This window comes from Pseudonaja textilis, chromosome 10 (genome assembly GCF_049901715.1).
Source record: "Pseudonaja textilis isolate UNSWEBS1 chromosome 10, rPseTex1.2, whole genome shotgun sequence".
In the NCBI taxonomy this organism is placed as follows: Eukaryota; Metazoa; Chordata; class Lepidosauria; order Squamata; family Elapidae; genus Pseudonaja; species Pseudonaja textilis.
Window position 1 is genome coordinate 563,720 of NC_141999.1, and position 22,023 is coordinate 585,742.

Here is a 22,023-nt window from a genome sequence, read left to right on the forward strand (position 1 = left end):
CCGCTTCCCTCGTTTGTCTCTCTCTCTCTCAGGCCCGCCAGCCCAGCCCGGAAGAGCACGCGCCTCTGCAAATTGCCCCCCCTCGCGACCGGAAGCCGCCTCCCGTTGCCTTGGCGACGCGCGACGCCCCTCTCGCCGCCTAAGGACGCCGGCAGGAGCTTCTTTCGGCCTCCCCGCCATGTCGCTGCGGACGCTGCCGCTGCTCGTCCTCAACCTGGGCGGGGAGATGCTGTACATCGTGGACCAGCGACTGCGCGCGCAGAGCATCCCGGGAGACAAGGCGCGCCAAGGTCAGGGGGCTGCCGGGAGGGGGAGCCGAGGCCGCCGTGAAGGGCCCCGAGAGCGCAGGCCCCGCCGCCTCCCCCGCCCCGGTCGCGGGGGAGGGTGGGATCCTCGGGTCCGCCCAGACGCAGCGCCTCGGAGGAAGGCGGACGGGTCGCTTCTGCCGGTCCCCCCGAGCCCCGGCGGTGACCCCCAGAGCGAAGCTGGTTCCTTCGCAGCAATAAAGCGTGCAGTGAACGTGGAAACCGGCCGCGTTTGTTCTTGGCGGCGGCGACGCCTGATGGGAGAGGCCGTAGATAGCCGACCTTTGTTCCTGGACCCGGTTGGAATCGGAGCGGGGGTGGGGGGGGAGCCGGGGTTGCTTGCCTTGTCTCTGGAGGGGACAGCGCTTCGCTTGAACGGCCTCCCGGGGGCTGAGGAGGCGGAGGCTCCTGCTTCCGGGGCCGCTTCGTCTCCGGGACAAGAGCGTCCGGGGCTCGCTCCAGGGGGGCGGGGTGTGTGTGTCAGAAGTGGACCGCTGGGGCGTGGGGGTGAACTCGAGAAACCAAGCCCCGAGACGAGACTCAATCGGCTTCACACACCCACACGGCTGGAATTTAGAATTTAGAATAGAATGAGGTGGCAGGGACCTTGGAGGTCCTCTGGTAGTCCATCCCCTGATCCTATATATACCATTTTAGGTAAGTGGCTGCTCCTTAGAAGCCTCCCGTGATGGAGCCCTGCGAGGCTTCTGGAGGGAAGTTGCTCCTTAATCCCAGGTTGCTCCTCTCTTTGATGTGTTTCCAGCCATTCAGGACCTCTGGATCCAAAAAACACCTGAGCTTAGTTTAGCTTTGTTTATTTACTGCTGTACAAACTGTTGTTTCTTTGCATCTGTACTTGTTCTGAAAGCAAAACTATGGGAAATGGAGAGACTGAAAAATAACAATAATAATGTTTGGTTGTTTGGCCAGGTTATGCTTTATTTTTCTAGCTCTTTGTGTGAAATCAAACAATCTGGTTCTGCAGATTCTTCTGATTGAGAAACAGAATTGTTCTAAAACACAGGTGTCAAACTCGCGGTGTTGTGTTGGTGTCAGATGACATTCCATGACGTTTTCCCCATTCACACAGCTGGGGTGGGTGTGACCTGCACATGTTGCATCGCATCCTGCCCACGGGCTGCCAGTTTGGCACCCCTGCTCTAAAACAATAGCCCATCCCTGTGGATCTGAGGATATCTCAGCCCAGCTTGGTTCTCTGTGAATAATTTTTTTTACGTTTGTAGTGGGACACCATAAAAGTTGAGCTGCTGCTGAGCTGTTCCTTCATTTTCAAGAATTTTTAACACTGGGAAAACGCAATTCTTCTCCAGAGTGTGAAATGGGCTTGAAAAGGGATACCATCCCATTTTGTAATGCCTATATCACTGCCACTTTAAATATCCCCAATAGTTGTTTTCAGCTGTCCAACATCTTAAGTGAAAGAGTAAAAAAATGTACATCGCTCTTCAATTCTTTTCTCTTTTCCACGTTGTTCTCAGTGTATTCTTAGTACTTGACCCGCCATTTTTTCTGTTTTATGCTTCGTGTAGATGAATGGACTGATGTGGACAGGAGACGAGGTACTGTAACATTTTTAGACCTGCACTGAGCTTCCAAACTATGTATATGCAGTATGTTGAAGGATGCTGCAGAAAATCTCTTCAGAGCAGTTACTCAATTACAAAAATTTGTTGTGTTCAAGTTGTGGAAGTGTATGGTCTGTTTTATGTGTTATAAGGCAAATCCATCAACATATTGGGCTCAAAAACTTGTTGAGATGAGCAACTATAGAAATCAAATAAATAAATAAAATAGAAAAATTATTGGAATCATTGTTGAACAGGCCAATTTGTTAATTCAAATACACCTTGAGGTAAGGTGTAGATCAATTTCAGGTTAAATATTGTCATTAGATGAGACAAATTGACCTATTGTAAAACATCTTAAAATGCTAATTGTGCTGCTTCCAGCTTCGCTTTTTAATTTATTCAAGTCTGATAATGCAGATTACTCAGGAACACGTATACCAAATTCTGTATTTCAGTTATTGACATCCTACAAGATTTTTTGTTGGTTACCCACAGAAGATGGCTCCTGTCCTTTTGAAAATTATTTCCTAGCGCTAATTATGGTTCCAGCAAGGGAAGAAGTGAGGGGCTGTTTTCTCTTAGGAAGAATAACAGGTCCAAATAAGTATAACTACAAAAGTGGCTACCTTTCATAATAGGCTGCAAAAGCAATAGGAAGAAAAAGCATGCATCTAGCAGTCTTCTTCAGTCTGGAAGCTAGCATAAAGTGCAACTCCTATTCCTTGCAACATAGCCAAAGTCTGGAGATGGTGCCAGTTATAGTCAAACATGCCTGGAAAAGCCAATATAGGAGAAAGCTGAGATTTGTAAGGCTAAGTTCAAATCCTCATGCAGCCAGGGAACTCATTGGGAAACATTTTTCAAGGATAAATTTGGATGGTGATAATATGGATTCATGTCCCAGGAAAAGGAAAGAAAATTCCAGGAGTGAAAATGTATTTTAAATTAATAACCATTTTTTTTAAAAAATACTGCCTATTCTCATAGTAGCATTTAATATACTTTTTGGCAATAAGCAATCTGTAGATGTCTTGCACTCAAGAGAATGCTTTATAAATGTCTACACATTATTTGACAGTACTTGATCAAGGTTAAATTTAATCAATTTTTTTTAGCCAGTGAAATTCCCTGCTCTGATTTGACTATAGACTGACAGAAATAAGATGATATTTGAAATTCGAAGATCTGCTTGTTTTGTTCTATTTATTTGCTTTAATAGAAATAAAGAAGAAATATATAGAAAAACATAAAAAATACAGTGAAACGAAAACCCATTTAAACACAGCATTTCCCTTTCCATTGCATGGAAGGGGAAACAATTTGTAAACAGTGAATCTAGAATCCATCAATCTAGAATGGCATTGTCTTTCCATTATAAAAGAGTATTATTTTTGATATGTTTCATTCTGTAGTTCCATTGTTTTCAAAACATTGATAGATTCTGCATTTTTGGTGCATAATTCAGAATCATGTTTATATCTTTCTCCCGCCATATGAACAAATTTATGGATTTTAAATCAATATGGAATGATAATGAAGTAAACCCAATCATGTCTATAATATCCCCTCTGTCATCTTACACTTTCATTATGATAATGTTGGCAGTTAATTCTTTCAAACATTTAACTGATATCACCAAATTTAAAAAAGTACAAAACTAAAAAAGCCTGCATAACGAAACATCATAGCCATGCTCATCACACACTTTATTCCTCCCAATACATAAAATATATAAAGGAAGAAACAGTAGCAAACCCAGTCACCGTTAAGCTCCAAAGGTCTGCAGGGGAAATTTGTTTTCACAGTCTTGTACAATGTCTGTACTGGAAATAAATACCAAAGCATGAGGATTGGCCACAAAGAAAGGCTGCCTTCTCATCTAATTACCCTTTTCTCCCAAGATGATGAAACCTTGGACAGGGCCCCCATAGATCATTCATGACCCAATATGAGAATCAGAATAACGTGGCACAAAGTAGAATTTGACGTAGCTCGTTACTCTACTATCAATGTCTTTATAAATAATAACCAGCACTTTGAGTTGGGCTTGGAATAACTAGAAAAAAGGGTTATCCTGCCCAAAAGGTATGCTTCGATGCATTTTAAGTAAGTCTGCATCATGTTGTTCAATGTTGAAGGAATAGAACAGATGAGGAACTAGTAAACCTTTAGCCAGAAAGGGGGCTATGAAAATATCTCTAGACCCCTCACATCCTGGACAGAAAGTGTTTCCATTTCTTCTCTCAAGACGACACTATAGGGTGTTGCATGCCAAAACAATAGACACAAGGACAGTTTTTCCCCATACCATCACTCTGCTAAACAACTAATCTCCACAACACTGTCAAACTATCTAGTACGACTGTATTACTATTATCTTTCTCATCTTTCCTATCTTCGTATGACTACAACTTTGTTGCTTGTATCTTACGATTTATATTTTATTTAGTATCCTAGTATGATTTATGTTGATTGCTTATTTTGTATCCAATGACTATCGTTAAGTCATATGATTTATATGATTTCATATGATTTATCATATGATTTATGATGAATGTATTTTATTATGATTATGATTTATCACTTGCTGCTCATATGTATACTGAGAGCTTATTCCCCAGAGACAAATTCCTTGTATGTCCAATCACACTTGACCAATAAAATATTCTATTCTATTCCTATTTCTATTCCTATTATATTCCAGCAGTATTTGTCAACCTGGGCAACTTGAAGATGAGTGGACTTCAATTCCCAAATCCCCCCGCCATATTGCTGGCTGAGGGATTTTGGGAATTGAAGTCCACCCTCCTTTAAGTTGCCTAGGTTGAGAAACATTGTCTTTTAGAGGATAATATCAGAAATCAGGAGGGTGTGTGACCAACAGAATTACAGGTTCTTAAGATCAATAAAACACATTGTCTGTTTTATATTGGCCAGACTGCATCTAGAATATTGTATCCCATCCCTGTGTATTGTGTTTTAGGAAGGACATTGATAAACTGGAGTTTGTTCATAGGAATGCAATCAATATAGTAATGATGCAAAGAAAATCTCACAAGGAATGTTTGGATATTGGGATATCTGAAAGGCTATCATGTAGAAGGCAGGGCAGAATTATTCAGAACTATTTCAGGAAACAGTACAAGAAACAGTTTTAATAGCAAGGAAATCAATTCCGAATAGATATTAGGAAAAAATGTATTGGTAAGAGCTGTTCAACAATAGATCAAGACTCCATCAGCAGTGTTTCTTAAAGTGTGGCTTTAGTACACCTCTTGGATCCACAAAATCTAATTTATTTGCCAGCCTATGTTGAAAAGCAGCACAGAATTAATATCCTATCAAATGAAGATGCGAAGTGGTAGTGACAAGGAATGCATCAATTTACATTTTTAATACAGTAATGTCAATAAATATATGTAATATATGTAAATGTTTACATATGTAAATATTTAAGAAACACTGCCTTAGAGAATGGTAGGCTCAGGAGCCATGGTGGTGCAGTGTTTAGAGTGCAGTACTGCAGGCTACTTCTGCTGACTGCCAGCTGCCTGCAATTTGGCAGATCAAATCTCACCAGGCTCAAGGTTGCCTTAGCCTTCCATCCTAAGGTGGGTAAAATGAGGACCCAGATTGTTGGGGGCAATAAGCTGACTCAGTAAACCACTGTGAAGTACTATGAAGGGGTGTATAAGTCTAAGTCCTATTGCTATTGCTCTCCTTTGCTAAAGGCATTTACACAGACTGAATGGCCATCAGTCAGGAATGTTGATGTTATGGACCCTTGCAGAGGCAAAAGAGTTGGACTAGATGATCTCCAAGCTCCCTTCCAACTCCTTTCATTCTGAGTCTGTGCAATAGCAAGTCTGGCGTACAGGCATGATGGAGTCACTGCATTATGTGCCAGTTTTAGCCTCCACATTGCTTTCAAATGTAGCCCTGTGTAAAGCACATATGGCCTCAGGGTTGGCTTCCAGCTCTAGAATGCTATGAAACACTCTGGGTTCCGTGAATAATGTCTAATTACGCATATGCAAACCGATTTGGTCCAGTTTGGTCCTCCTACTATCAGTTGCTTCTGCTGTAAAATTAGTAACCAGGGTACCAATTCTTTCAGATAACTGCCTTAATCTGCTACTTGTAATCCAGCTCTTCACAAATTGGTGCCCTCCAGATGTATAGGTTCACTTTCCATCATCCTCAGAGATCTTGGTCAAGGTTGGGGGTGATGAAATTTCAACTCTAAGGCATCTGGAAAGACACCAGGATGGGGAAATCCAAAAGTTTATTGTTTGAAGATGTTCTCAGTACCATTCATATGACTGTACCACATTTATTCATACTGTCATAAAAAAAATTATTCGTGTAATCAATTGAATAGATAGTGATGCAAAGCAGACTGCAATGATAAGTGTGTGGGGAGTAAGTAACAGTACATGTGTGGCATTATCATCCAAATGCCTGTCTGCCTCTTAGGTATGGCATCCCATGTTTGGAACACATGTATATATAATGGTGGCATTTGGCATCATTGCAATTTATAGTGGGTCACTAGTGACAGCCACAATTATTACCCCAGTGTGCTACCTTTGATCCACTTACCTATCCTGTACCATAGTCTTGCAGGTAAGCAAGGAGTAGGGGATAATCATTTATTTAGGGGGGAAAACCTGCTTAACTTGCATAGATTTGAGCAACAGGTTTCTAAAAAGAACTCTGTTCCAAATTGTAAATGTACCATACAGTGGCTGCAGAGCATTCCTTTCTTTTAATTGTTCCCTTGATGCATTCAGTCTCGGGGCACCCCAATGCAAATTGCAGCAGGCTTCTGCTATAGATCTTGGAACAGTTCAGGAATCCCCCGTTAAAAATGAGGCATTAAGCACCTCCCCACTACCCTCTGAATAGGGCTTGTGTGTGCGGGTAGCACAATGCAAAAGGCTCTTCCATTGGATCAGTATTGAATGGCTAAGAGGTTTCTGGACTTGGAGTCTAATCAGCACACAAGCAAGACTTGTTACATCTTTTCAGAAAGAGTGATGACGGCTTTAATACGGATATTTTGTTTCGGAGTTTGTCCAGAGGGAATTGTGCTCCAGAATTGTGCCTCTGGAGATTCTGTGATTAGCAACATCAGTTAAATGCTACGCTGAATGAGTAGGGAAAAAATAAAAGTGGCAGATCGAAAAGGCATTGTGGGGAATGTTCAAAACCCATTTTCTGGTTTTGCACAATTCACTCAACATGTGAGTGAAGTTACAGTATATGCACATGAAGCTCCCCACAAAACCCACCTCAATTTAAAAGTAAGTCTGCAAGTGCAGCCAATACATTTGCAACAGACCTAGTTAAGTGTGTTGTGGGGTCACCATTGATTCTGACAGTGGAGAACTGAAGAAATTCAATTTTTGACTTCCTCCACCATGGAAAGAGAAAATGGGTAATACTTAACAGTGTCTTCATCTACCTCAAGGACAGCCAACTCTTCCTGTAATTAATTTGAATCTGATCTGAGGCCTGATGATACAGTGCTAATATTTGGATAAATTTCCAACCTGTTTGGTGTCTGATCCTCTCATACACAGTCACAGTTAGAAAGGCTGAGTTGCTTCAGGCTCAAGGTTATTAACATCTTGTAATTCGTGGAGGAGAGAGTTCTTCAGAGCTAGGAGATCCAAATTATGGATCTTAGAGTGGACGAAAAACAACTCCATCCAGAGTTGCCTCAAACTGAGATGGGCAAGATACTAACTAAATCAATAAATCAATAGATAAATTTAATGTTAATAGTACTGAATGCCACTGTGAATTTTCTCCTGGCAAGGAGGGTACCTAAATATTGATAATTAAACTCCTATGCCTAAAATGTGATCCTCATAAGAAAAAGGGATCCTCTAGCACAGGGGTGTCAAACTCGATTTCACTGAGGGCCGCATCAGGGTTATGTTTCACCTCAGGGGCCAGGGTGGGCATGGCCAGATCGACATCACTCATGCCAGGGCATCTGTGGTGGCCCGAGCACTCTGCTAGCAAGCACTCCACACTCTGCCAGTAAAAATGGAGTGTGGGGGGGCGTGTGCCCCCCCCCGAGCTCCGTTTTTGCTGGCAGAAGGCAGCAGGAGGCCATCGCAGCAAAAAAATGGCGCTTGGGAGCCCGTTTTCTCTGGCAGAGCGCTCGGATCACCACAGGCGCCCCCAATGTGAGTGACATCAAGCTGGCCACGCCTACCCTGGCCACTGGAGGTCAAGCACAACCCTGATGTGGCCTTCAATGAAATCGAGTTTGACACCCCTGCTCTAGTAGTTAATGACTGAGAAGATTAGCCCAACTAATAGTAGAATTTTAAAACTGAGATATAATTTTCACAATAAATTACATCATATTTAAAAATATTTTTGTCATGACTGCAAGAAGCAGAACTGAAGCAGTTTGGAAGTGCAAAAAGTAATATCGCAAATTATAACTGCTGAAATTGAGAAATATGCCTCTTGGATTTTGCAAACATTTCCTTTCCATCTTGTTGGAAGAAGGAATTACCTGATGTGGGTGGAGCAGTTTTGAGCATTTCCGTTCCAAGTATAAGAAAATGATTTCCAATTTCTGCATTGCTATAATGAAATCAGGAAATAACCTTCTGCATGCCTCTTTTTCAGTGGAGGGATATTCAGAAGCGAGCATTGCTATGCATAGGAAAGACCTGGGCGGCAAGGAAGTTCAAGTGAAAAAGCACCCTCAGTAGCACGTTGTCTTCCCAATTGCAAAATGCCTGCTTCATCCTGGGAAAACTAAAAGAATTGATTTCTGTGATTATTTTATCTTTTCAGTGATGAATGACATCATTGGGGGCATCTTCAATAAAAATTTTATGGATGAGCTGTTTAAGCCGCAAGAACTCTATTCCAGGAAAGCCCTAAGGGCAGTTTTTGAGCGGTTGGTTCATGCCTCCATCATGAGACTGAATGCCCCCAGTATGGATAAGGTGAGGTCAAACCTTTCTTTTTCTCTCTATGTCTTCTTATGAAACTGGGTAACCCTTTTTAATCAAGAAAAGCCATTATTAAGTTCACACAATTTGAAACATAGATGCACATGGAAGGGGAGAAATGATCTGAAATACTGATTTTCAGTGCATGTATTTAATCACATCGTGCCTACTGACTTTACAGCCAAGGACAAAATATGGCATTATGTACTCTTATGAAATGTCACTCTGCACCTCTACATGCCTTTTTCTGCTTTCTTAACCAACAAGTGACTTAGCCCTTGAAACGTGTCCCGCCTGGTCTTTTCCATCCCATAGTTCATACTCATCAGCCTTCCAAAACGGCAGTCTGATTTCTCAGCTTCAGCTTCACTCATTCATATGTTCAGTTTTCATTTGGCTGATTTCCGTTCATATCACTTTTCTTCAATAGTGTTATTGAACAAAATAGCTACTAAGATGTTCTTTGCTAAGGGAAAGCATCTGAATTAATGTATTTACATGTATATCTTCAATAAACTACTGGCAATCTTTTTCAAGAAACTGTATGTGGTTAAGTAAATACTTACCTATTTATATTATATAAAATATGCCTGCACATTTAAGATCTAAGTTTAAGTACATATCTGAATGCCGATGTGATAATGTCTAGTAAGTTTGCTACGGAGATATTTCAGATCATTTGCTTTATCAACTGAGGGCTTTCCATTAATTTCATACTTCTTTTTTGCTGTTGCTTCTGTTTACTATAGGAAGTCCTCTGCTTATGACTACAATTGAGTCCCCAAACTTAATATTGCTAAGCAAGACAGTTGTTAAGTAGAGTTTGCCTCTTTTAACAATCTTTCTTACAACAATTGTTAAGTGAATTGCTGCAGTTGTTAAGTGAATCTGGTTTCCCCATTGACTTGCTGTGTCAGAAGGTCTCAGAAGGGGATTTCAGGATCCTGGGACACTGCAGCTGTCCTTAATTCATGCCAGTTGCCAAGATCATGTAATCATGGGGATGCTGCAATGGTCGTATGAAAAATATTCATGCATTTTTCAGTGTTGTCGTAACTTTGAACAGTCACTAAATGAACTGTTAAGATATACAGATAGTCCTTTACTTAAGGACTACCTGTATATCTTAACATTTTTAATTCTATCCATCACCATATGCATTTAAGTAAATAATGTGCAATATATTTTGGCTAAGTCCTGGGCATGAATGCAAAGTGTATTTCCTGCATTTTAACAATAATTGAACTGAAAGCTAGACGGGATTATTGGTATTCTTCAAGTAAAATCCTGCTAGCTGTATTAACATGAAATGTTAAATCAGTTATCTGTTCTAACAAAGTATTAGTAACTTTATAAATCCCGACCCGGCCTCTGTGACTAACTGGCATCTCTTGCCTATTCTGTAGCTTTATGATCTGATGACTATGGCTTTCAAGTATCAAGTTCTTCTCTGCCCTCGACCCAGGGACCTTCTGCTCATCACTTTCAACCACCTAGATGCCATTAAAGATTTTGTCTATGAATCGCCCAAAATTCTGAGCCAAATTGATGTTACCGTGCGCAAGTTCATTGATGTAAGAATGCCCTACCTTCTATCTTCTGTACAGAAAACGTATAAAAGAATGAAAGGCAAAGTAAATTATGGAAAAAATAATAGTGTTGACAACAGTAGATTTAGCTTTCTGGGAATAAAGTTACTGGAAGGACCTCAATTGCAGATGAGCGGAATTCATGGCACCCTAAATTCCTAAGTAGCCATCTACAATTTTAACTTTGCACATCACCCAGACAATAAAGTTAGTTTATGTTTTGGTCTCTAATGCCCATCCAAAAAACTGGGAAAATTAAATGAATTACAACGATGTATTTTAGTTAACCATACCGTAGTTAAATATATTGTATAAACAGCCATGGCATAGAATGATGGTTCAGTGATACACCATCAATAAGAGACCAAACAGGATCATCACATCATTTACATATACATTTGTCAGAGTTATATCCATATTAAAAGTATATCTTAAATATTAAAAATATTATGAAATTAGTTCTAAACCGCATAATGCATCTGCATCTAGATTTTCAGTTTGATCATTGGAACTGAGAAAAAGTGAGGTCCTACAACCTATCACCAAAATAAATATCATAATAATCTGCTGACAGATATGAGACCATATGACATACTTGGTCCACTTAGCTCTAAAATGGGCAAGAAGAACTAAGACCATCAGATATTGTTGCTTCTGATTCTTTTCCCTAGACCTACGTCTCGCTCTCTGCTGGGGAACTTCAGCTTATCCGGCAAACGCTGCTCATCTTTTTCCAGGACATACATATCAGGGTAGGCGTAGGACACATTACTTCCATGAGGGTGATAATGGTAAAAGAAAAATGTTTAGCATAAGTGATTTCCAAGTGAAACAGCTTTATTGACAAGCCTTGGTATTTCTTCCTAGGTTTCCATTCTCTTAAAAGATAAAGTGCAGAATTCCAACGGCCATTTTGTGCTTCCCACCTCAACTTCAGTTCCTTGGGGGACAGAGATCCCTGGACTCATTAGGTGAATCCTTTGACTTGCCTTTTTCCTTAACTATCCAACTGGATCAGGTGCTGATCACCAGTCCAAATGGATGTGGATCCCCAGCCACTTACTGCAGGCTGTCCTTTGGGGGATAACAGTGTTTACAAGGTTGGGTTGATGAGAGAATTGCTCTGTCCCCAAACTCTCCTATCTATTGTATAAGAAAAAAACGAAATGGTATTTACACTTTACAATGTTACAGACTTTTTAACAATAAAGGAGATGAAATTCAGAGGATCGAGTTCAGCAGTGGAGGAAATTATGTTCTTCCATATCGGGAAGGCTCATTTGACCTTCATGGAGACAGAGTCATTAGACTGGGAACAAACATGTAAGTCATGGTCTTCAGAGTTTCAGTTTGGGGCTTTCAACAACTTTCCTGTGTGCCTCTTATGTAGATAAATTCAATTCACTCTAGATACAGCATCAGCCGGCCTGTAGAGACAGATGTATCAGGGGCCACCAAAAACTTGGCATCTCGTGTTAAGGTCAGTGTCTTTGATTTACCCTCAGAAACACAGAGCAAGGCTGCTGTTTTGCCTCATTTCTATTCATTCGTGTTTCAGAATTAATATCCTAAATCCCTGGATTGTTCCAGATAAAAGCTATTTGTTCAGAGTATTCTGCAGAACTTCTTTTTAATTTTGATTTCATGTTTCTTCTGTTGGGATCTGACTATATCCATTGCAACTACTGTAAAGATGGATTCTGCTTTCCTCCAGGGCTACTTATTAAGTGAAGGAGGACAGTATTTCAAGCTGCCTGATTTCCAGATAGGAGAAACTGGGAAGTAGTAATTAGCACCAATAACATTTCACAGTAGTTCAGATTGTGTAACTTACGTGTTTCTTTCCATAGCTCTTACAAATGTTGTTGTTAATGCAGGAAAACACTGCTCCCAACCCTCTTGCTAAAGAAGAGTTGAATTTATTAGCCAGGCTGATGGGTGGCTTGGAGATCAAGAAGCCCCTAGTCAAGGAAGCGGGTTTTCGTCTGAATCTTTTCACCACTGACGAGGAGGAAGAGTATGATGCTTGACTTTCAATGGTAGTAGCAATGGGGGTGGGTCTTTCATATATCTAGAGTTGCCTTGGCCTTTGAAGTATCAGAGGTCATACTCCAGAAGTGAGTTAGTGATAAAAAGTCAATACATGGAGATAGATTAATTAATTGTATTTATTCTGATCTCTTAAGACACGCTGCCCTGAGTCGTCCAGAGGAGTTATCCTATCAAGTTGTCAATATCCATGCAGACCAGGTAGATATTCGTTGCTGCGTCTTATTTCTTCAAAAAATGAGATTTTCTTTTAACTGGACCAATTTCAATTTATATATGTAAGCTTTTAAGTTTCATATACCTCTTAATGTTTTTGTTCCAGTTAATAAACATACAAAAACAAGACAGCACACATCATCAGAAATACTGTACTATATTTGTGGATTAGTCTGAAAATAATTTTTCTGTGCAAAATAGTTAGAAGCTTCCATGGACCCACATGCAGACCAAAGCCAGTCTGGATCAGTTGTTCCTTGTGATTGATGTTCAGTGAAATATAGCAATGTTCCTAAACAGAACAAATCATTATAACTCATAGTCATTGAGAGGCCCCACCTTCTCCAGGGCTTTTAAGAAAAGCGGAGGAGGAAAAACTGAGGGAGGTCAATTAGGCAGGACTTCTGGAAGTAGGTTTTAATAAGCTAGATTAAAGGAAGACAGCACACCATGGCTCAAAATCCTATCAGATAAATAAGCCTGGAATAGATCATGAAAAACAAAATATTAAAAGTGTACACACAAATAATTCATTTCTGTGAAAAAGAAAATGAGAAGTGTTAAGAATCCATTATGGATGACTCACGAGCTCACTGACAAATTGAAAAGCAGAAAGGATATAAAGGAAATGGAAGTAAAGACTAATAATTAAGGATGGTATATTAGAGCCCTTTCTAACACAGTCAAGGAAATGGAGGTAGGAAGTGTAGCTCAGGATTGATGAAGATATAAAGATTGACTTTCTTTCCTAAACAAGTTTAAATCTTCAGGATCTGATCAGGAGCATTTATAGCAAGCCACAGCAATGCCAAAATATTGACATGCACGCACGCACGCACACACACATCCACATGTACATTCTGTAAGTACATCCACATGTACATTCTGACATACTGTAAGTGCAGAAGTTGAAGAATTTATGTGATGTCATAACACACATTCCTCGACAAGTTACATCTTGAGATGCTGGAAGGAGGCAGTAGACCAGTCCTTCAGTAGGCTAAGAGATTGCTGTGAATGTAATGTATCTAAAGTCTCCTCTGATATCCTTGTGATTGAGATGGATCAAATGTAGGTACTGCTGTCCAATACAGTTGCTTAACTCACTATATGGAGAAGATACTAGTAAATGATTTTGCATCAGATGTGGCTAATCTGAGTCCATCCATGGCCTAGTGCTATTCAACATTTTTTTAAATGGTCTAAGGCAGAGGTCTCCAAACTTGGCAACTTTAAGACTTGTGGACTTCCAACTCCCAGAATTCTCCAGCCAGCTATGCTGAAGTCCACAAGTCTTAAAGTTGCCAAGTTTGGGGACCCCTGACCTAAGGGGCGGAATGGAAGCTTATCAGATCTGTAAAGGTGACTGAAGTCAGAATTTAAATTCAGATGATCTCCCACAAAGAATGCCCACGTGTGAGAAACTGCTTCTGGCTAACTGAACATTAACAGTGCAATGCAACAACTAAAATTTATTTGATTCTTTTTGTTAGTTTTTATTATGTTTTTTTATATATATTTTTGTTTTAAATATGGTTTTACATTGTGTAAGCCGCCTCAACTTGCCATGGGAGAATAGGCAGCAATATAAATTAAGTAAGTAAGTAAGTAAATATGTCTTGAACTGAATTCACAAATGTTGCAGCCAGGTCATAATAGTCCCCCAACTTTCACAATTTAGACCTTGGGAGACTTGTATTCTGTTCTGGGCATTAGGAAATCAGCATGAATTTAGAGAAAGCTCCTAGGATTAAAGGGATCTGGAAACAAATGTGAGGAATGGCTAAAGACATTGTTATTTCACTGACAAAAGAAAAGATTAACAGATTAACAGACTTGGAAGAGACCTTGTAGGCCATCTAGTACTTCAGTTCTTCTTGAAAGCTTCCATTAATGAAGCTCCCACAACTTCCAAGGACAAACTGTTCCATTGGTTGATCGTTCTGTTAGAAAATTTTTCCTTATTTCCAGGTTGAATCTCTCCTTGTTCAGTTTCCATCCATTATTCCTTGTCTGGCCTACAAGCGCTTTGGAGAATAGCTTAACCACCTCCTCCTCTCTGGGGTAGCCCCTCAGATATTGGAACACTGCTCTCCTGTCTCCCCTGGTCCTTCTCTTCACTAGACTAGCCAAGCCCAGTTCCTGTAACTGTTCTTCATATGTTTTAGTCTCCAATCCCCTAATCATTTTGGTTGCTGTTCTCTGCACTCTTTCTGGAGTCTCAACATCTTTTTATAGTGTGGTGGCCAAAACTCTAGGTGTAGTCTTACTAAGGCTTTATGGAGTGGTATTAGTCCCTCCCTTGATCTTGATTGTATCCCCCTGTTAATGCAGCTTAGGATTGCATTGGCTTTTTTGGCTGCCACTGCACACAGCTAGCTCATATTTAGCTGGTTGTCCACTAATACTCCAAGATCCCTCTCAGTTACTGCTGTTAAGCCTGGTTTCATCCAATCTATGTATGTGCTTTTGGTTTTTCTTGTCTAAGTGTAGGACTTTACTTTTCTCTATATTGAATTTCATTTTATTAGATATGGCCCAGTGTTCTAGTTTGTCAAGATCCATCTGGATCTTGAGCCTATCTTCTTGGGTGTTAGCTATTCCTGCCAGCTTAGTATCATCTGCAAATTTAGTAAGTTCCCCTTCTATTCCCTCATCTAAGTCGTGTATGAAGATATTGAAGAGTACTGGGCCTAAGACGGAACCTTGTGGCACCCCACTGCTTACTTCCCTCCATGTAGACTTAGATCCATTAAGGACTACTCATTGAATACAGTTTGTCAGTCAGTTGCAAATCCAACTGGAGGTGATTCTATCTATCCCATTTTTTTCTAGCTTCCCAAGAAGTAGGTTGTGGTCTCCTTTGTCGAATGCCTTGCCGAAGTCTAAATTCTTAAAGGTTAGCTTAAGTGCTCAGTGTAGGATTTTCTACATCTTATTTCACAGATTATCATATAGTTGTTGTTTGAAATCAAACATAGCGAACTGTCTTTGGATATGATCATTCAACCAAGTGCATCTAATTAATCTTCTAGTCCATATTTTACTGAGATCATCTTGAGACTATCAAAAATATGCTACTCTTACATTATTCTTCACTAATACTGTAATAAAAGGTTATTGTGAATGGGGGAGGATAGACATGCTGAAGATACAAATAAATATCAACAGCTCAAAATTAAAGGAAATTAAGACTGAATATTAGGAAGAATTTTACTACAGTGGATTGATTTTTTTAAAGAGCTGTTTTGTTCAAATGAGATGTTTTGAATCCATAGATTTTTAGTCATACTCTGTTAAGGTAATATTGTATTTTATCCACACTTCTGTTCTTACATAAATACTTGCTTGCAACATTTATTGAAACAGGACCAGCAACGGAACGAGGAGCTGGATCGCATCATGGGGGAATTTGAGATGTTGGAACAGCACAGTGAGACAAGCAGCAAGGAATGTGATTTGCTGGCAATGATGGATAAGCTATAACCCTTAGCTCTGAAGAGACACGCAGCTTTAATGCAAAAGCGTGTTTGGTCGCCCAGCTTGATGTTAGAAGATCTAAGTCGGATAGAATACAATGGATTCTTCAGCTATCCATTTTTTGTTAGGACATGACATTTGGGAACTGTCTGAGATCTATCTACAGTTCTTTTCTCTGGCATTAGGGAAATGTGGGCACAAGTGTGGGAGGACATTCTACTGGATAGTAGTTTTGTTCCTGTACCGTTAATGACTCTGCTCATGTTAGCTATTGTTAAAAAGAAAGCCCATAAATCCCTAGGTAAGTTGTGTAAATAAAAATACATACTATGAAGTAACAATTTATGTTACTGTAAAAGCTAAGTTTACAATGATATTGCAGCTATTCTTTTTAGCTGCAACTGTAAATAAGACAAGCTTGTTTAACTGCAGTGCTCACAAGTTTTTGTAATCAAAACCTGATTAAAGAAAGTTACTGTTCTCCCAGAGCTGCCTGACTCCTGGATGCACATTTCATCTTGGTACCCTATAATTGATTAGAGTTCACCTGGTGGTTATGTTTCTTGCCAGTGGATGGCAGGGAAAAGGAAGGCAGAGAATCCACCGATTGTTGCCCTGAAATTGACCCACATTAAAAATTATGGGGCCACCTGGTTGCTCACCCTCTTTGTGGGGTGCAGTAAAGCTCAGTACAATTTACATTATATGCTAATTCGAAGATGGGAAGAAAACACAAAAAATGGCCACCTTGCCAGGGTACAAAGACCTTCCTTACAAACTTACTCTTTGCCAAGAACACCATCTGTCCACTACTAAAGGGGATCAAAAATGGCTTTAAGTGTCCCAGGGTGGAAGTGGTGTTTCCATGTAATGCTGGCCTAAGGCATCCCCTGCAGACAATCTTGGTCTCCCGGAGGAGGGGTGAGGTGGGGCTTCCTGCTTTGACCCAAAGTGATCCGGCTGGTCTGCTCTGCATCAGCTCCATCTACCTGGCCATGGATTCTGCATGTCTGTTGCAAAGCTGCTGAGTCACAGAAAAGAGTAAAGGCCAGTTTCTGCAGTCACCTTCCAAAGTTGTCTGATGTGCGCACCAAGGGCCACTGCTCCTCTGAAGACCAGATCCATTTATGTCGCACTGCACAGAGGACTGGCGGGGGGTGGGGGGGAGGTTGTTGTATAAGTAGGCCAGAGGGTAGGCAGATAGCCATGTTTACATTTATAGGGGGGCAAGGGAGATTGCTTCTGGCCCAGTCAGCGTCGGTGGGTAAATGCTCTGTTGCCAACAGAAGGGCCAGAGCAGAAATAACAATAACACGGTTGGAAGGGACCGTGGAGGTCTGCTAGTCTAACCCCCTGCTCAAGGCAGGAGGCCCTATACCATTTCAGACAAATGGCTGTCTCTTATGGAAAACCTCCAGTGATGGAGCCCCCACAACATCAAGAGGGCAGCTGTTCCATTGGCTAATAGTTTTAACTGTGAAGCAATTTCTCATTTCCAAGTTGAATTTCCCTTTGATGAGCTTCCACCCATTGCTTCTTGTCCTCAAGTGTTTTAGAGAATAGGTGACCTCCCCTTTTCTCCGTGACAGTGTCACACCTGCCCAATTTGGGTCCTTGGGAAAGAGACCCTCAACTCCATTTGTGTGAAAGGTATACTTTTACTAAAAGCCAAGTGGTTACAGTACAGCAAAGTCAGATCTGAAAGTTTCTGCCCAAAGGTTCCCCAGTTAACTTTCCCTTTTCTGTTCCTCTCCTCTATTATCTCCCCATTATCCAGTCACATTTGAAGACATTTCTAAGGAGATTCTCAGTCTTCCAGGTCGTGGTTGTCCCAAAGAAGCTTTTTTTCAAGAGGCAACTGGATTTTCTTGTTTTTCTTTGAAGATTTTTCGCTTCAAAGAAAAACAAGAAAATCCAGTTGTCTCTTGAAAAAAGCACTTTTGGGACGGACCTTGGAATAAGTTGTTTTGATAAGGGTCCCAGCAACAGGAGCAGGAGTTAGATGGTGAACCGTCACATTCCATGATTCCCGGGCGCCTGGCCTTGGGACAATTAGCTAACGCCTGGAGAAGGCACAATGAGTGGCTTCTGTTTCCTTCTCTCCAGCAGCTCCTCGTCCGTCCGCCTGCCCCTCTCCCCGCTCAGTTTATGGCAGGCTGGCATCTAGCAGAGCAAGGTTGAAGCGCAGGATGGCAAGTCCGGCAGTCTGCGGCTTCACGTCCCTTTTGTTTGACTACTAGACCTACCTAGTTCCTGCAGTCAGTCAGCCTTACGGCTTAGCCTCCAGGCCCCTAACCATCTCTGTTGCTCTTCTCTGCAGTTTCTAGGGCATTGTGACCAAAACTGAATGCAGTACTTCAAGTGTGACCTTACCAGTGCAGTATAAAGCAGCAGGTCAGGTAGTCCTCAACTTACAATAATTTGTTTAATGACTACTCAAAAGTTACAACAGCACTGAAAAAATTAACTTACGTTTTTCACACTTATGACCATTGCAGCGTCTCCGTGATCATGTTATCGAAATTCAGGTGCTTGGTCGCTGTGTCCTGGGGCCACGTGATCACCTTTTGTGACCTGACAAGCAAAGTCAATGCGGGAAGCAGATTCACCTAACAGCCCCGTTACTGTCTTAACAACTGCAACGATTCACTTAACAATGGTGGCAAGAAAGATGGCAAAATGGGGCAAAACTCACTTAAACATCTCGCTTAGCAACAGAAATTTTGGGCTCGCTTGTGGTCACAAGTCGAGGAGTCCCTGACCTAACATCTCTCGTGGTCTTGAAGCTCCCCTTCGGTCGGTGCAACTCAGGCCTGTGCTGGCCTTTTCGGCAGCCACTGCTGGCTCGCAATTAAGCGGCTGTCCACTAGGACCCCCCCCCCCCCACGCCGCGATCCCAGCCCATTCGGAACCGGGCCGCGTAGGTAGTGGATGCCCCTCGCACAAAATCACTCCCCCACCACCACCCCCGGCGCAGCCAACCAGGAAAGGCTGGGGAAGGCCGTGCAGGAGTTTGGTTCTCCATCCCCGCTGGGAAAACCTCCCCTTCCTCCCCCGCCGAGCTGCCTTTGGCGGGATATGGACCCACTTCAGAAATCACTGACCAGGCGCCCTCCCCCCCCCCGCCTTGGGCTCCGTCGCTGGAGAGCCCCATCCTGTCGTAAAATCGCCGGCACCACGTGGACCATCGCGGCCGCCGTAGGCCGAGACACGCCATTGGCGGGATGAAGGGGGAGGGAGCTCCTCTTCCGGGGTCCAACAATTCCTGCCTCCTTCACGAAGCCGGGCCAATGGTAGCGCTCCAACGCGGGTGGAAGAACTCTGACCGGCCAATGACATCGCGGCTTTGGAGGCTGGGCCTCGTCCGGCTCTTTTGAAGCCGGCCGGGGTTGGCCGGCCCTTCCTTCCGAGGCGAGCGGGGCAGGGAGGCGCGGTCGTTCGCAGGAGGGAGTGCTAGAGAGCGGGGCCGGGATGCGGGCCCTGCGGCCTTCCGGCTGAGCCGCGCTCCGGGCCGCCATGGAGATCAGCCACTCAGTGAAGGAGCGCACCATCGCGGAGAACAGCCTAGTGCTGCTCCTGCAGGGCCTGCACAGCCGCATCACCACCGTAGAGCTGCGCGACGAGAGCGTGGCCGTGGGCCGCATCGTCAACGTGGACGCCTTCATGAACGTCCGCCTGGGCGAGGCCACCTTCACCGACCGCCGCGGCCTCGCCTGCCGCCTGCAGGAGCTCTTCATCACCGGCAGGAACGTCCGCTACGTCCACATCCCGGACGAGGTGGACATCCGGGCCACGATCGAGCAGCAGCTGCAGCTCATCCACCGCGTGCGCACCTTCGGCGGCCGAGGCAAGGGCAGGACCGAGTTCCTTCGGGCAAAGCCAGCGGGCAAGTGAGCGGCCCGGCGGGCAGTCGGAGCCACGGGGCAGCCGGCGCTGGAAACCTGCTTGCTCCCGGAGACCCGTCGCTTGCTTGGGAAGGCCGTGGCGGCTTCCCCCGCTCCGGTTCAAAGGGGAATCGGATGGTGGCTTTCCTTTGGCAGAATATAAACCTCGGCCTGCCAATAAGAAGGAGGTTTTCGGAGGCTTTTCTGTTTACATTCTTTCCCCCCTCAAGAATAAACTTACAAGCTTTAAAATTCAGCCTGCTGAAAGAAATCCAGACTGCCTGTTGGAGCTCTGCTTTTGGATTACAGTCATCTTTAGTCAGAAACAAAAACTGATTTTGCACCTAATGGGTTAGATTTTCTGGAGCTTTTTGTATTAATTTGTGAAGTAAAGGATGGCGAGCAAAATTGCCCTCTTTTATCTGGGGAAAACCAGACCCACAAAAATGAAACAGTCCAGAATTCCAGGGCTGGTTCTTCACATTACTTCTTTATGGTCCCTGGCCTGTAAAGAAAAAACTGCCTAAAAATTTTAGAATGAGGTTCAAAACCATGCCGTTTCTGCATGATATTTGAAGGCTGGGCTCATAGCAAAAACAGATGGTAGTGGGTACCCGTAATTCAGTATGATATAGCAATACCATTCTATTAGGCCATAATTTGAGTTTTTGGGACTGTTACATTTTGTTAACCTGAGTTACGCTTTGTTGCATTGGGCCAACTCAACCACAGCTATCCTCTGGTAGTAGATTGCTGGAATAAATATGGGTGGAATTTTGCTTGCAAACAGTCTCATTGAAGCTTGATTTAGAACTGCCTGCAACTTTGTCTAGGTGTCCCTGCATACATACACTGCAAAAGGGCTGATGGATAACATAGGTTGCAGATGGCTGCATTGTGCACTGCTCCCGAGTCCCAGCTGCACATTGTGTAGAAGTGCACACCCCAGTGCTGATTGGATGATCCAACTTCCTGTTCTTTGCTATTTGAGCACCCCCTAGCCAGAACATTACATTTGCAGAAATATAAATGGAACATCTATGCAGCTGTCCCCAAATGACAGGTATATGTGTTCCCTGACATACAGTGCTGGAGATGTCTAATCTTGGCTTGAGTCAGGCCCCATTTTCCAACCGTTGCTGTTTTATAGAAATAGCAGACTTCTGTGCCACTTCACAGTGCTTTACCGCCTTTTCTAAATGGTTTACAGTTAGCCTCTGGCCCCCAACAATATTTTACCAATCTCAGAAGGATGGAAGGCTGAGTCAAGCTTGAGCCAGTCTCGAACTGGAGTGAGCAGTGAGTTAGCCTGCAATACTGCATTCTAACCACTGTGCCACCACACAGTCTAGGAAGAATTCTACCCCAGAAAAATGAGATTGCTCCGGAATGAAAGCCAGCTGCTTGAAAAGGTTTCCTTTATTGGCAAAGACAAAAGCTACTTCAGCTATCAGTTCTGGGACAGCTAACCAGTTGGTTTGGGAAGTTGTTGCCTACTTGGGGTTGTGAGTGGTCCCCAAGGTGCGGGGTAATGCTAATCTTAAATGTTCCTTTCCTTAGTCTAATCCTATCAGTTTGATTTAACAAGTTGAGGCTTGCTTCTACTGCATTGCCTATTGCTGCTGCCTCCCTTTCCGAATGAAATGGGGGAGTTCTGGTTTTATAAATGAATAAAACTTTGTTTCTAAAAATGAAACTTAGTTTCATTCATGTTGCTTACTTGAGGCTCTTTCTGGAGGCAGAATCTGAGATCATTCTCCCATTTATTGCTGAATTCCTTTCATAAACCTCAGGGTATTTCTAGAGCTAGAAAAGAGGGGTGAAGGCAAGGGAGAGTCTTACCACAATAATTTGCTTTGGAACCCGAGCCTTATAGATCTTTTCAGTAAATGGAGAATAGCTGAAGTTTTAGTTGCTTTTCATGC

General features: G+C 42.6%; 2 protein-coding genes across 9 annotated transcripts; both read left to right on the forward strand.

Moving 5' to 3' along the window:
* Positions 1-7: 7 nt before the first annotated feature.
* OSCP1 (organic solute carrier partner 1) lies at positions 8-16,702 on the forward strand. 8 transcript variants are annotated; one of them, XM_087939464.1, is made up of 11 exons: positions 43-290; positions 1,856-1,885; positions 8,720-8,874; positions 10,287-10,454; positions 11,141-11,221; positions 11,337-11,440; positions 11,664-11,792; positions 11,880-11,949; positions 12,347-12,486; positions 12,656-12,719; positions 16,104-16,702. In XM_087939464.1, the coding sequence occupies exons 1-11, from the start codon at positions 179-181 to the stop codon at positions 16,218-16,220; spliced, it is 1,170 nt and encodes a 389-aa protein (XP_087795590.1). In that variant the 5' UTR covers positions 43-178; the 3' UTR covers positions 16,221-16,702. The 8 variants fall into 8 exon arrangements, 7 of the variants coding, with proteins under 7 accessions (XP_087795587.1, XP_026558565.1, XP_087795590.1 ...); XR_015744738.1 differs by having other exon boundaries at positions 54-290; positions 12,347-12,508; positions 16,104-16,146; XM_087939461.1 differs by lacking the exon at positions 1,856-1,885 and having other exon boundaries at positions 8-290; positions 8,549-8,874.
* Positions 16,703-18,621: 1,919 nt separating this feature from the next.
* Positions 18,622-21,789, forward strand: LSM10 (LSM10, U7 small nuclear RNA associated). Its single transcript, XM_026702778.2, has one exon. The coding sequence runs from the start codon at positions 19,731-19,733 to the stop codon at positions 20,106-20,108; it is 378 nt and encodes a 125-aa protein (XP_026558563.1). The 5' UTR covers positions 18,622-19,730; the 3' UTR covers positions 20,109-21,789.
* The last annotated feature ends 234 nt before the right edge of the window (positions 21,790-22,023 follow it).